At 41.2% G+C, this 16,229-nt stretch overlaps 1 protein-coding gene across 4 annotated transcripts in view; it reads left to right on the forward strand.

Annotated features, from left to right (window-relative positions):
- Nucleotides 1-16,229, forward strand: part of PAK2 (p21 (RAC1) activated kinase 2) — a 116,722-nt gene that overhangs the window by 61,083 nt on the left and 39,410 nt on the right. For all 4 annotated transcript variants that reach the window (XR_004058946.1, XM_010381184.2, XM_030936813.1 and 1 more), the window contains exon 2: nt 1,171-1,384. Coding sequence is in view for 3 of the 4 variants with exons in the window: in XM_010381184.2 (XP_010379486.1) it covers nt 1,198-1,384 (187 nt within the window). In the remaining variant the exon portion in view is untranslated. The remainder of the gene's footprint in view (nt 1-1,170; nt 1,385-16,229) is intronic.

Below are 16,229 nucleotides of genomic sequence, written 5' to 3' on the forward strand. Positions count from 1 at the left end.
AGACAGATTATGCAACTGCCTGGACAGGGCATTTGCAGGTGTCACAGAACCTGCGGGATGTGGCCACAGTCAGCCTTTCAGCCATGCTCTGTATTTAATTTTGTCAGTATATCCAGATTGGCCAAGCTCCTTTGTGATTGTCTGCAAAACTCAAAAGACTAATTTGTGTAAATTAGGATGTCAGATTTTCAGAGACCAAATACTGCCTCAGCAGTGCATTGTTTTAAGAATCCTTGGCCAGGCTTGGGGGCTCACGCCTATAATCTCAGCAATTTGGGAGGATAAGGCGGGTGGATCACTTGAGGTCGGGAATTCGAGACCAGCCTGGGCAACATAGCAAAACCTCGTATCTGCTAAAGATACAAAGATTAGGCTGGATGCCATGGCTCACACCTGTAATCTCAGCACTTTCGGAGGCCAAGGTAGGCGGATCACCGGAGGTCAAGAGTTTGAAACCAGCCTGGCCAACATGGTGAGACCCCGTCTGTACTAAAAATACCAAAAATTAGCTGAGAGTGGTGGTGTGCTGCTGTAGTCCCACCTACTCAGGAGGCTGAGGCAGGAGAATCTCTTGAACCTGGCAGGTGGAAGTTGCAGTGAACTGAGATCACACCACTGCACAGCCTGGGTGACAGAGTGAGACTCCATCTCAAAAATAAATAAGAATTTTTTAGTCAAGTTATTGTGAAGGCTAAGTTGTAACTGCAAAGTTGGTGTGCATGAAGTCAGATTAGAGGGCTGCTGTTTGATAGGCTTAATAGCCAAGCATCTGTCTCTGCTCTAGAGGTGCACCTCACCAAGATATCCTGTAATTTAACATATTTTTCCTCTTTGGAATAAAAAAAAAAAGATTTCATGTTGTCTGTCTTTCCATTGAGAAGGTCTCTTAGAATCCATTGATTAGATCAGGAGCTTTTGGTAGTACCATCGCATTTCCATGTGACTTTTAAAACATTTTTCAGCTGACCGTTACCAACTTTGTTAGGGGAAATTACCTTTGTTACACCTCAAGAGAGTTACATCTTTTACACATTAATTTTTCCAGATTTTACAACTGTCACTCTAAATGGATAATATTTTCTAATTTGGAATTGTGGCAGGGGTAGTTATTACTGTTTTTTTGCTTGTTCGTGCTGTTTTTTACTTTGTTACTAATTGTATTTTTTCCAGGTTCAGGCCATTTCGTAATTCTGAACCATGTCTGATAACGGAGAACTGGAAGACAAGCCTCCAGCACCTCCTGTGCGAATGAGCAGCACCATCTTTAGCACTGGAGGCAAAGACCCGTTGTCAGCCAATCACAGTTTGAAACCTTTGCCCTCTGTTCCGGAGGAGAAGAAGCCCAGGCACAAGATCATCTCCATATTCTCAGGCACAGAGAAAGGTAAACAGCGCTTGTGGTTTTAAGAGTCTCAGTGTTGGTTTATTGTTGTATGTTACCCATGTTGATAACTTTTGTGGTGAGAACGTTAAAACAGATCATGAAAATAATCGGTGCTACTAGACAGGCACTATTTAAAAAGCTAGTGTATTTTAAATTGTGATTTTGAAAGAGAAAAAAATGTAAATTTGTTTCTCACCGTACTTGTTACGGCCAGTGAATGTCTATATTCATCTCCTTTGTTTTCTGAGACCTTGGCCATATTTTAATGAGATTTGTGACATTTGAGGAGACCTGCCTTTGTAAGAATGGTGATATAGGGCCCACAGTCCCCTGTCTGAAATCCCCAGGAGCCAACTGTGTTTTGGAATTAAGAGTTTTTGTGATTCTTGAGTAGTAAATACTGTCTTTTACCAGGTATTCTATAATGCCCTCAGAAGAGTCTGAGGCAGCCTCAGTACTCACAGACTGATGTCCTCAGCAAAATATATCTAGTTCAGGGTCTCTCAACCTCGATGCTGTTGACATCTTGGAGCCAAATAATTTGTTGTTTGCAGGGACCTATCTCCTGGGGCAAAATTCAATTAAGAATCACTGGGCCGGACACAGTGGCTCATGCCTGTAATCCCAGCACTTTGGGAGGCCAAGACAGGCAGATTGCTTGAGCTCAGGAGTTCAAGACCAGCCTGGCAACATGGCAAAACCCCATCTGTACAAAAATACAAAAATTAGCCGGGCATGGTGGCACATGCCTGTAATCCCAGCTACTCGGGAGGCTGAGGTGGGAGGATGGCTTGAGCCCTGGACGGGGAGGTTAGAGTAAGCCAGGGGCATACCACTCCATCCAGACTGTCTCAAAAACAAAAAGAACTACTGGTCTAGTCACACAAAGGTGTCGGATAAAGGCTACAAATAGTCTCAAATAAGTTGAAATCGCTAAATTAGTTTTGTTGTCAAATTTGAGCAAAAAACCTTCAGTTTTCAGGGCTTTTTGGATTTTAGAATTAAATAATGGATTACAGACACTAATGGATTTTAGAATAAGGATAAGGGGTTCATTTGTTTAGTCACCTTAAACATGGTGATACGGCTCTGATGGCTGGAAATATATATATGCGAAGATAAAGATGTACCTCTTAATATTCTACATGGAGAGGTAAACCCAAGTAGAAGATGAATGGTGCTTTGTATGTAATACTCCTTAATACACATTTAAGTGAGATAATCAGTGAGAATTTGAGTTAGTATTAATGAAGAATCGAGTCTTGGAGAATTTAGATTCATAGAGTGTAATCATGGAACAGTTGAAAACCTATTCATTTCATTGTATATCACCTCTTTCTAATTTTGTTTTATTAAGATTTCTTGTGAAGTTATAACTGAAAAGCCTTAATGGAAGTATGTTTTTAAAGTTTATTTAAAGGAAGCGATAAGGTGTGTGTTTGACACATTTGGGAATGAAAAATATACTTAGGCTGGATTAGGTAAAGGTTAAAGAGGGAGATGAAGCAATGAATCAAAAATTGTGCACGGGAAGAAGGCAATGAAGTGTGTATTGGAGTAGTAGGTCAATATATTTAAAGTGGGAAGACCTAAAAATGGCAATGTGAACATGCTCTTTAGAATTATGGAGGTCAGAAAAAAAAAAGATAAATGTTAACACCAGAAAAAATCGCTGAAAGAGTTGCTATTACTTCCCTATGGAGAGCTAGAATCAAGGGCAGAGTGGGGGAATTCTCAAGATAAAGTATTCTTGGGGACGGCATTGGAAAAGGGAAAAGATGGTAAAATGAAACAGAAAGTGTGGACAGTCTGGTGGTTGATTTTGGGTAATGGAAGGGTTTGTAAGCAAATTGAACTGAGTTTACATAAATGTGGAAGAGCGCCCCCATCTCTGGTCATTTTGAGAATCTTCCAGTTTTATCCTCCTTTACTCCTCCTTTCCATTTCTTTCTCCCCAAATTACTTATCTGCTGTAGAAAACTCAAGGTCCCCCTAAGAAAGGGGGAGTGAATGTACTGGTTTCCTAGCGGGGACTCTTAATTGCATTTAGGGTTATCAGTTCTTTATATGTGTAATGGATATTCGTTCAGTTTTTGTTGGTGATTTCTGAAGTCTTTGTTTTAATATGTTAACAGTCAACATCTAATAACTTTTGAGTACTGATCTCAAAACTTTGCAAGTTCTCTAAAAATGAACTTTGCCTTATCCATTTTTTTTCTCTTAAAAAAATTTCTGGTATTGAAAATGTTAAATATATTCAAAGTAGACAGAATAGTGTAATCAATGCTGTCACCTAATTTCAACATCCTGCCTCCACTTATTTTTTAGATAAAATTACAGTCATCAAAATAGGCCATAACCACTATCAAATTGAATTTGGCTTTAATTTTTTACTTTGTGTTGACATCATAGACACAATAGTATAATATCTATATAGTATATAGTCTATATATATGCATACTGTATACTGTATAGTATATTATATATAATATATGTATAGTATATATAGTGTATATGTAATATATATAGTATATATTTATATAGGCTGGGCACGGTGGCTCACACTTGTTAATCGTAGCACTTTGGGAGGCTGAGGCGGGCAGATCACTTGAGGTCAGGAGTTCAAAACCAGTCTGGCCAACATGGTGAAACTCCATCTCTACTGAAAGTACAAAAAAATTAGCCGGGAATGGTGGTGTGCCTTTAATCCCAGCTACTCAGGAGGCTGAGGCAGGAAAATCACTTGAACCTGGGAGGTGGAGGTTGCAGTGAGCCAAGATCTTGGCACTGCACTCCAGCCTGGGGGACAGAGTGAGACTCTGTCTCCAAAAAAAATGTGTATCTGTGTGTGTGTGTGTGTGTGTGTGTATATATAAAAAACATCCTTGTACCTACCACCCAGCCTAGAATTTTATCAGTACCTCTGAAGTCCCCATCTGCTGTGCCCCATCCTATCCTTCTCTTTGTCCCCAATATGCACCATTCTGAATTCTGCATTTTTATTGTAATTTTATTACGTATCTATTCACCCTCAAATATCTGTGGTTTAGGCATGCCTGTTTGGGAACTTTTTATGAATGGAATTATGCTGTCTGCATTTTTTCCACATACTTTTCACTCAGCTTTATGCTTTTGAGATTTGTTGATGTGTATGGTATAGTTTGTTCACTTTCACTGCTGTATATTGCTGCACTGTAAATATACTGCAGTTTATTTAGCCGGTCTCCTATCTGTAGACATTTGGGTTGTTTTCATGAGTAGTGCTGCTATGGATAATCTTGAACATACATCTTACTGTATGTGTTGAAGTATTTCTCTGGGGCAAAGCTTCTCAAGCTTCAGGTGATCTGTTAGTTTAGTTCTTGAATTGCTAATTAGAATCCCCTGGGAAGCTTAACAAATCTGTGCTCACACTCCGTCTCATTCCAGTTGAATCAGCAATCAGCATCGTTAGGGGCTTACCCTGGGCATCAGTTTTGGTTTTGTTTTTAATTTTTTTAATACCCTAGATGATTCTGATGTGCAGCTCATATTAAAAACCAGTGCATTGGTGGGTTTTGAAATCTGTGTAGTGGACAACACTAAATGAAATAGAATAATATAATCAGAGTATTGTGCACACAGTAAAAACGTTGTCTTATGAAAGAGTTTGTTTTAGTTATGTGTATACTGAGTCAGGATATAAAATGTGTTTCTTGGTGTGTGTCCTGGCTTAAAGATTTAAAGTTCTTTCAGAGGTATATATTTAGGATTAGAATTGCTGGGTTACAGGCTGTTCCCGTGTGTGACTTGACTAGGTTTGTCAGATTGTTTTCTAAAAGTTTTTAGTGTACATTCTCACCCGCAGGCGATGCGAGTTCCTGTTGCCGGACACCCTCGGCAGTTCTGGGAGGGGTGAACTAGTAGCTCGTTGTGGTTTAAATTTGCTTTTCCCTGATTACTCAAAAAACTGAGCATCTTTTCAGGTTAATTGACCATTCCTACGTGCTTTCTGTGAAATATCTGTTCAAGAGAGAAAAATATCTGTTCACTATGTATATTAGTCCTTTTTCACGCTGCTAATAAAGACATACCCGAGACTGAGTAATTTATACAAGAAAAAGGGTTTATTGGACTTACAGTTTCACATGGCTGGGAGGCCTCACAATCATGGCAGAAGGCAAGGAGGAGCAAGTCATGTCCTACAGGGATGACGGCAGGCAACGAGAGAGAGCTTGTGCAGGGAAACTCCCCCTTTTAAAACCAGGAGATCTTGTGGAGACCTGCCCATGATTCAGTTACCTCCTGCCGGCTCCCTCCCACAACACGTGAGAATTCAAGATGTGATTTGGGTGGGGATACAACCAAACCATATCAAGGTCTTTAATCCATTTTTCTACTGGGTTAACTTTTTCGTTTTCTATTAATAAACATTCCTTTTAGTCTATGTACTAATCTTTTGTCAGTCATATGATGTTAAAGATAGTCTTCCAGGATGTGATTTGCCTTTTTACCATTTTAGTAGTATATTTTAATGAATAGAAGTTATTAATTTTGATATAATGGAATAATTTACTGGAATTAATATAATGGAATTAATTTCTTTTTTTCTTTTGAGACAGAGTCTCATTCTGTCACCCAGACTGGAGTCCAGTGGCTCAATCTTGGCTCTCTGCAGACTCCGCCCCACCAGGTTCAATCGATTCTCCTACCTCAACCTCCCAAGTAGCTGGGATTACAGGCGCCTGCCACCGCGCCCAACTAATTTTTGTAATTTTAGTAGAGACAGTGTTTCATCATCTTGGCCAGGCTGGTCTTGAACTTCTGACCTCGTGATCCACCTGCCTCGGCCTCCCAAAGTGCTAGGATTACAGGCATGAGCCACCGTGCCTGGCCTCAATTTCTTTTTTTTATGGTTCGAGGTTTTTTTAAAGAAATTTTTGTCTAACTTGGGGTCATGAAGACTTTTTCCTATATTTTTTCTATAGCTTGCCTTTTACACTTTAAATCTTTGAGCTATCTGGATTCTATTTTTGTATATCTGTGAAAAGATTCACTTTCACTTTTTTCTTTAAACTTGAATAGTATCCCAGACCATTTATTGAGTCTTCTATTTCCCCACTGACCTATAACACCATTACTTATCAAGTTTCCATGTGAGAGTCTGTTCCTGTGTTCTCTGTTTTATTCCATTAGGTTGTCTGTACCTGAGCTAATAATGACACCCTGTCTTGATTACTATATAATTTTTTTTTTTTTTTTTGAGGCAGAGTCTCACTCTGTGACCCAGGCTGGAGTGAGTACAGTCATGTATGTGTCTTGGTTCGCTGCAACCTCCACCTCCCAGATTCAAGTGATTCTCTTGCCTCAGCCTTCCAAGTAGTTGGGACTACAGGTGCACGACGCCCAACTACTTTTTGTATTTTATATATATATAATATATAATACATATTTATATTATATATAATATATAATACATATTTATATTATATATAATATATAATACATATTTATATTATATATAATATATAATACATATTATATTATATATAATATATAATACATATTTATATAATATATAATACATATTTATATTATATAATATATAATACATATTTATGTTGATATAATATATATCATATTATGTTGTATATATATATCCATATTTATGTTGTATATAATATATATCCATATTTATGTTGTATATAAATATATCCATATTTATGTTGTATATAATATATATCCATATTTATGTTGTATAATAATATCCATATTTATGTTGTATATAATATTATCCATATTTATGTTGTATATAATATATATCCATATTTATGTTGTATATAATATATATCCATATTTATGTTGTATATAATATATAATACATATTTATATTGTATATGTACATAATATGCATAATACATACATATTATATATTATAGATGTTATATAATATATAGTATATAATATGTAAACATATATATAATATATATATATATAAACTAATTTTTGTATTTTTGTATGTTGCCGAGGCTGGTCTCAAACTCTGGGGCTCAAACTATCTGCCAGCTTGGCCTCCTAAAGTGCTGGGATTACAGGCGTGAGCCACCGCACTTGGCTGTTAAATAATTATTGTTAATGTCTGATAGAACAAATCTCTTAACCAGATTCTTCTTCAGCTTTTTCTATAAATTTTAGAATCTGTTTATCATGTACTTTAACAGCAACAAAGAAAAACCTGTGGCTACTTTGATTAGCATTGTATAGACTTTGGGGCGGGCGCGGTGGCTCATGCCTGTAATCCCAGCACTTTGGGAGACCAAGGCAGGCGGATCACGAGGTCAGGAGATCGAGACCATCCTGGCTAACAAGGTGAAACCCCCTCTCTACTAAAAATGCAAAAAATTAGCCGGGCGTGGTGGCGGGCGCCTGTAGTCCCAGCTACTCGGGAGGCTGAGGCAGGAGAATGGCATGAACCCGGGAGGCAGAGCTTGCAGTGAGCCAGAGATTGCACCACTGCACTCCAGCCTGGGCGACAGAGCGAGACTGTCTCAAAAAAAAAAAAAAGAATTGTATAGATTTTGTAGGGCAAATAGGGGAGAATTGCATCCATCTTGGTAACTGAGGGTGGATAATCTGCAGAGCCTCTGTGTAGCCTGTTTACAGGGAGGTTTAGTTGCACGTTGTCTTCAGTCTCAGAGAGACAAAGAGATGGTGTGGAATGTTTGGAGGGTAGGATGCTTCTTGATTCCTCCTGTTTCCTGGAGCTCTACCTCCTTTTCCTCTTACACCCACTGCTCCCACTTGGAAGCTGACACACAGCCCAGTCACTGGGCCCAGCTTTCGGCATTAGGAATGAGGGAGAACCTTGTGTGTGTTTGCACATCTATGCTTTTGTGAACATAGAAATAACCTGCTCTGCTGCTCTTACTGGATTATCCCGTTCATCACCCTAGTGGTTGCCTCTGGGTCCCCCCATTTCCACCCTCCTCACTTCTAGTTTCAGCCACCTGCGCAGTTTGCAGAAGCATTCTCCCACCGACATCCTAAGCGCTGCTTGTCTCCCTGGTCTTATCCTAATTGCTTTTCATTCTTGAGCATTCCTCATGGATTTTATTCTGTGAAACACTTGGATTTTGTGTAGAAGGGAGAGGACTACAGTATGTGCTCAGTACATCGTCTTGAAACAGAAGAGTCTAAAAGGCAAACAATTGTATTTCTATTTTTAAAAAATCGTAACAACCTTAAGACTTTTGCCATCTCCAATGTAAGGCCTGATCTAGAGATAATTCATTTTACTCCACTAAAAAATTTCCATCCCTTACTGTTTTCCTTACAAAAAAATAAAAAATAAAAAGCAGCTAATATTTTTATAAAAAGAAAAGAAAGACTCTAGGATGTTTTCAGTTATTCATTACTGGTTTTAATTGGCGTCACTGAAAAACTTGAGAAAATTAGAAATCCTTTCCAATCATGCCTTTTTAGGGCAACTTGATGGAACAAATCTTTTTTCCATGCTTGCTAATGTGTGTACTATGTGAATAATCAGAGATAAGTGACAGGCAAAGCAGATAGTGTCCCTGCTCCCGTGACAGCAATCGAAAACCATGGTATGGAATTACAAGCTATGGTACCGAGGTAGTGTGAGACATCTGTCTAATCTGGAATGTCTGGGAAGGCTTCCTTTTTTTTTTTTTTTTGACAGAGTCTCGCTCTGTTGCCCAGGCTGAAGTGTAGTGGTGCGATCTCAGCTCACTGCAAGCTCCGCCTCCCGGGTTTACGCCATTCTCCTGCCTCAACCTCCCGAGTAGCTGGGACTACAGGCGCCCGCCACCTCACCCGGCTAGTTTTTTGTATTTTTTAGTAGAGACGAGGTTTCACCGTGTTAGCCAGGATGGTCTCGATCTCCTGACCTCGTGATCCACCCGTCTCGGCCTCCCAAAGTGCTGGGATTACAGGCTTGAGCCACCGCGCCCAGCCTCTGGGAAGGCTTCCTAAGGAAATGATAATAGAGCTGACGACCGCAGGATGAGTAAGGGCAACAACAGCTACAAAGTGTGTTCCATGCCTGGGGAAGAGCTTGCTTCAGTAGCCCACCTGCAGGAGGGATCGTAGCACGTCCGTGGAGCTGAGGGCCATCCTGTGTTACTGGAAAGCAGAGAGGGAAGGAGAGAGAATTGCAGCAGGTGTCCATGCCTGGGGAAGAGCTTGCTTCAGTGGCCCACCTGCAGGAGGGATCGTAGCACGTCCGTGGAGCTGAGTGCCGTCCAGTGTTACTGGAAAGCAGAGAGGGAAGGAGAGACAATTGCAGCAGGGTGTGTTTGGGCACTACAGACAGCAGAAGAGGCTGAAGAGGTAGGTAGGCAGGGACAGGTCATAAAGGGCCTTGTATTCTATGCTACAGAGCTCAGATTTTATCCTGTTTCCTGGGGAACCATTACAGATTTTTAAACAGGGGAAAGACCTGGCCACCTCTCTGTTTTAGATAGGAGAGAATAGTAGGCGTATAGAAAATAGGTTTTGTTCGAAGTGTGAGAGTGAAGTTGGAAACTAGTTAGGAGGCTTTTGCAGTAGCCCAAGTGAGAAATGGCCTAACTAGTCTACTAGTTTTAATAATGAAAATGTCAATGAGTCATTTGACTTTTTAAAATAAGCTTTATTCATACAGCCAGAGTTGAATAATATTGTCTTTATTCACTAAAGCAATTTTCACATCTAGTTATTCAACCTATAAGCACCTTCACTTCTGGTTGGTTATGACTTCGATCTGTAAACAACCTTTCTGATTTAAAAAACTGAATTCTGGCCGGGCGCGGTGGCTCACGCCTGTAATCCTAGCACTTTGGGAGACTGAGGCGGGCAGATCATGAGGTCAGGAGATCGAGACCATCCTGGCTAATGGTGAAACCCCATCTCTACTAAAAATACAAAAAAATTATCCGGGCGAGGTGGCGAGCGCCTGTAGTCCCAGCTACTGGGGAGACTGAGGCAGGAAAATGGCGTGAACCTGGGAGGCGGAGCTTGCAGTGAGCTGAGATCGCACCACTGCACTCCAGCCTGGGCAACAGAGCGAGACTCCGTTTCAAAATAAATAAATAAATAAAATAAAAAACTGAATTCTGAGATTAATAATGGCCCATACTTCTCTGCCTATTTCCTAGAGGAGTGGGCCCCAACCTTTTTGGCACTGGGGGGATGGTTTCCTGGAAAACAATTTTTTTTTTTCCTATTTTTTGTTTCATCTTGCTGCCCAGGCTGGAATGCAATGGTGTGATCTCGGCTCACTGCAACCCCCACCTCCTGGGTACAGGTGATTCTCCTGCCTCAGCCTCCCGAGTAGCTGGGATTTCAGGCACCTGCCACCAGGCCTGGATACTTTTTTGGTATTTTTAGTAGAGATGGGGTTTCACCATGTTGGCCAGACTGGTCTTGAACTCCTGACCTCAGGTGATCTGCCCACCTTGGCCTCCCAAAGTGCTGGGACTACAGGTATGAGCCCCCGCGCCTGGCCGGAAAACAATTTTTCTATGGGGATGGCGGGGGGGTGGTTTCGGTATGAAACTCTTCCACCTCAGATCATCAGACGTTAGTTAGATGCTCAAAAGGAGTGTGCAACCTAGATCCCTCACGTGCAGTTCACAATAGGGTTCGTGCTCCTATAGGAATCTCATGCTGCCACTGATCTGACAGGAGGCGGAGCTAAGGTGGTGATGCTCACTCCCCACTGCTCACCTCCTGCTGTGCTGCCCAGTTCCTAACAGGCCATCGACCTGTACTGGTCCATGGCCCAGAGACTGGGGACCCCTTTCTCTGCTGTGTGGTGGAATTTGAAGCTATTGCATGTCAAAAGAACAAAGAAGGAATTGCTTATGGTTAGACTAGAAACAGAAGAGTCTTCCTTTTAAATAGATAAGGGGTTTCTTTTGTTTGTTTAGCCTTAGACTAGCTCCAAAGTAGTCTAAAAGGTAGTGGCCCTGGAGAACGTGACAGCAGCCTACTTAGGATTCTTGTCAGTGCCTTTTGTCAACATGTGACTCAGGGTCTCTGCCTTTTGGCTGAAGGTTGCTGCCTGCCTGCTGCTGTTTTGTTGTCTAATGAAGTTGGAAGATGATTCTAAGAATCTTTTTTTCCCCGGACACTAGTTAAATCGTTCATTTTATTAAAATAAGTTTTTCACCCTGGTCCATTACTTCCCATCAGGTGATCTGGTTGCCCGGTGAACCTCCTGTGGATGGTTGTGTTTGATAAACAGAAGCTGACCTACTTTTATTTTATGAAACATGAACAGATTTCAGATTTCTCCAAGGCTAAGGTGTCCACATGCGGGGGTCCATCCCACAGACCCTGACCCAATGACAGATTAATAACTTACACAGATGTTACGCTTGTCAGTCCAGCTGAGAGTCCGGGCCACTTACAGACTCCCAGGAGAGTACTGTAAAGAGTTGCAACCAGCCAGACGCAGTGGCTCACGCCTGTAATCCCAGTACTTTGGGAGGCTGAGGTGGGCGGATCACGAGGTCAGGAGATCGAGACCATCCTGGCTAACATGGTGAAACTCCATCTCTACTAAAAATGCAAAAAATTAGGCGGGTGTGGTGGTGAGCTCCTGTAGTCCCAGCTACTCGGGAGGCTGAGGCAGGAGAATGGTGTGAACCCAGGAGGTAGAGCTTGCAGTGAGCGGAGATCCCACCACTGTACTCCAGCCTGGGGGACATAGCAAGACTCCATCTCAAAAAAAAAAAAAAAAAAAGGTTGCAACCACCGGCCTCAACTAGAGGCCAAATATTGGATAGCTCAGTCAAACTGTTTGAAGCTATCCAAAACTCCCCGGCCTTCCAAGAAGGTTTGCTTTTTTCTATTTCTGTAATTTCTTCTGCCATCCTGACTGAACCCCCACATCTACATAAGTTTATTTTGATTGGCCCTCTATTTCTGGGCTTCTAGAGTTGTTATATATAACAGTATCAAAGACATTCTGTTTATATAGCAATATCCTTCCAGCACATTGTCCTTCCAGCACATTGGTCAATTCGAGATATGCTTTGCTATCTTTTTGTTTTAGACGCTGTTTCTAATATCCCTCCCTTTTCCCATTGATACTATTAAAATATACAGAGTACCTGTATGTGTGTTACGTAAAAACAAATGGAATTAAACAGATTTTTAGGATTTTATGTTTATTTTGAATGAATGAATGTGACTCTATCTCAAGTTCTGCTTAATCGTTTTTGTGTCTTTAACTTTTTACTCTATACTTCCATCATATATGAAACTTTAATATATTTCTCTAAACTCTTAACATTTCCAAGTTGAAGAATATTGACTAGGCCTTAGACACAGCAGGGACCAGGAGTTCTCTTGCTGGATATCTCTCACCCTTCTTTTTATATTTCTTTCTTATTTTATATTTCTTATTTCAGAATGTTTTTTCTCTATGTGTTAAGAAATATAATTCCTGGGCTCAGTTTCTTATAATTTCAGTCACTGGTGATAGACTGGTTCTGAGGGAGCTGAGTCTGGCTTAGCTGCTGAGGTAGCTGCCCTTGAACCAGTTGCCCAAGGGTGTGTGGGAAGCTGTGCTGACCTGGCTTGAATTAATTGTCCACCTTGGACCAGTCATCTGTGACCATAGTCATGTAAGAAAATGGCATCTTTCCCAACTATCTACATAGAAGAAGGGTGAGGGAAGTTTCCAGAAGTAGGATGCCAAGCAGATTTCTTTTTTTTAAAAAGAAAGAACACATATAATCATAGTACGTTAAATTGTAAACTACTAGTTTATCGTTAACTAACAAATATTTTCTCCTGTATGTAGGGTATTCCGTTAGAAGCCAAGGGACATAAAGAAATGTTGAGCGCACAACCTCAAATTACTCAAAGTCTAGTGAAAATTGAGAGAAAAGTAATTTGTGATAGATATATTAATAATTGCGTGTTTCAGTAAAGATAATCCAGGCTTAACAATTTCATTTCCCTCTGCTCCTTTCCATAACCAGTATTCCCTTCCCTGTCACTGTGACCAGATCTCTTCTAAGTTATGTGCCTAGAGAGGGGATGGACATTTGAGCATAAATCTGTCATTACTAGTTAAATAAGTATTAATTGTGTTTCCTACCAATACTAAATTAGTAGTACCATGGTAAACAAAGAGTAGCATATGGTAACATTTCCAGTTTTATATGTACAGACTTATCAAACAGCATAATTTTTAACTCTTTGATATTGGAAGAATCTTCAGGTTACACACAGCATGTTGACCACATACAGAGGCGTTCTGTTTACTCTCCCTCCCAAGATTCAACTAAAATGACAGAAGAAAAAAAAACACATCTATGCATATACACACACACACAAGGTCAAAGAGAAAAAGAGAGGAGATAGCAGTGTGAAGGAGGCCTCGGCACACATTTGGAAGGCGGAAGTGGCGGCAAATTGGCACCTGACTCGGCAGGGCAGAGAAACACGTAACCTAAGTGTTAGCAGAGGGGAATCTGTGAGAAGGGGACCAAGTTTCCCGTGTAAAAATTCCAGAAGCTCAAGATTTAGAGGCACACAATACTGTGTCAGAGTAGGGGTGGGATGTAATACACATGCTGAAAAGAAGGGGGATTAGTTGAAAATCAACATAGAAAGTGTCAGAGGCCCGCCAGGACTCCTCCTTTACACCCCACAATCCATGTAAATGTAACCCCCATTCTCTGGAAGGAAAAAAGAATAAACTGACATTTACATTTATTTCAAGGGAAATTAAACCAGAGAGGCCTCTGTTCTTATCAGGGGAGTCAGGAAAAGTGGAAGCTCCAGAGTGAAGAAGGTGACTTCCATGCAGGTCAGCATTTTCATCTCCTTTCCTCATCCTGCTTTCAGAATACTTGTAGCCTGACTCATAGCCCTCAGACAGCAGATTGGAGGATTTTTCTCTGGATAAACAATGGCCTGGAGAAAAAATACTTTAGGTACCTTGCATACTGTCCTTATCTTTAGTGTTAAGGTTATCTCCCAGTTAGCTTTTTAATACTTTTCTGTATGAGTAGGCAGTAAAGGATCAGCAGATATTTATGAAAAACCCTTTATAAATGAGAAGGAGAGTCCAAAACAATAGGGATAAAAACAGGAACTTAAATAGACAGTGTAAGGAGAAAACCCCCAAAACGCCAGCGTGTGCACACATACATACTGGGTAATCTTCAAAGAGAGGAGATAAAGGAATCCAGGAAACAAGAAAAGAGTTCGCAGAGGAAGAATGAACAGAGAACAATGGAAAACTAATTCTTGGAATATCAACATCTAAAATTACCAAAACAAACAAAAGATAGCAATAGAAAGAAGAGTGGGAGATAATCAAGAACATTCTCCCGGCTGGAGTGGTGGCTCAAGCCTGTAAGCCCAGCACTTTGGAAGGCCCAGGTGCGTGGATCACTTGAGGTCAGAAGTTCGAAACCAGCCTGGCTAACATGGTGAAATCTCGTCTCTACTAAAAATACAAAAAGTAGCTGGGCTTGGTGGCGTACACCTGTAATCCCAGCTACTTGGGAGGCTGAGGCAGGAGAATCACTTTCACCTGGGAGGCTGAGGTTGCAGCGAGCCGAGATTGCACCATTGCACTCCAGCCTGGGCGACAGGGCAAGACTCTGTCTCAAATAAAAAAAGAAAAGAAAATTATCCCAAAGAATTAAACAGAAATACAAAGATGGAACATATGAGAGAAAAGATAACAGTTAAAAGATCTAACTAATGACAAGGAAATAGCTGCCTCTAGCTCTTAAGTAGTGATATAGAAGCACACTGGCTTCACTCACTCTGCCGTTCCCTACCACAGAAAACCAAGAATGTACAGCACTAAGATGATCGCCAGCAATATCCAAGAACTCAAATATGAGAAAGAGACAGTTCCCAGGGGCACAGAGAAATGAAAGAACTCCAAGCATGCTGTAAGAATTGGACTTCTGTGTCTGCAGCACCCCTTCCCCCAGTCCGCCTGGCACCGAGTGGGAAAATCTCTCCCAAGTTACAGTTTCTGCATGGGAAAAAGTGAGATTGAAGAGGACAACCACCTTCCCCACCATCTTGAGTTCCCTGGCAGGAGGCATAGGGAGTACCCAAAGGGAGGACTACCCTGAGGACTGCCAGAGGCGCCCAGAGGAGGCGTAGGGAGTGCCCAAAGGGAGGACTACCCTGAGGACAGCCAGAGGCAAAGGAGGGAGGTGGGATTACGTTTCCCAGCCTTGGAAACCCTGCTGTGTAACTCAGCCAAAGGGGATGCCAAATAGAGCGGCTGTTCAGCACTACCGTGTTGTAGGAGGTTTATTCCACAGCACCCTGCCTGTGCTGCTGCCAGAATATCCCCTCTGGGGCTCCTCGCTCCCAGTTTAGGATGGGCTGCACTCTGCTAGAACCAAGGCAAACCTGGACTTAGAGTGCCATTTAGTGCTGGAAAGGAGGCAGCAACCTAGGCACAGGGGTGAGGAAAAGAAAGAAAATCAACAGGTAAATTACAGAGACTCTCTAAGCAAACATATCCAACAAAACCAACTTAAATATCCTCATACTTTTTTGAAAAATGGCTTAAAATTTTCCAAATTTAATGAAAACTGTAAACCCACAGATTCAAAAAATCTAACAAAATTTGAGCATAGGAAACATGAAAACTACACCAAGGCTTATAGTAATCAAATTGTTTAAAACCAGTGATAGGGCCGGGCGCAGTGGCTCAGGCCTTTAATCCTAGGATTTTGGGAGGCCAACGTGGGAAGATCACTTGAGCCCAAGAGTTCGAGACCAGCCTGGGCAACGTGGTGAAACCTCATCCCTACAAAAAAACAAAAGTAAGAAAAATGATCTGGGCAGGGTGGTGTGCACCTGTACT

This window comes from Rhinopithecus roxellana, chromosome 1 (genome assembly GCF_007565055.1).
Source record: "Rhinopithecus roxellana isolate Shanxi Qingling chromosome 1, ASM756505v1, whole genome shotgun sequence".
In the NCBI taxonomy this organism is placed as follows: domain Eukaryota; kingdom Metazoa; phylum Chordata; class Mammalia; order Primates; family Cercopithecidae; genus Rhinopithecus; species Rhinopithecus roxellana.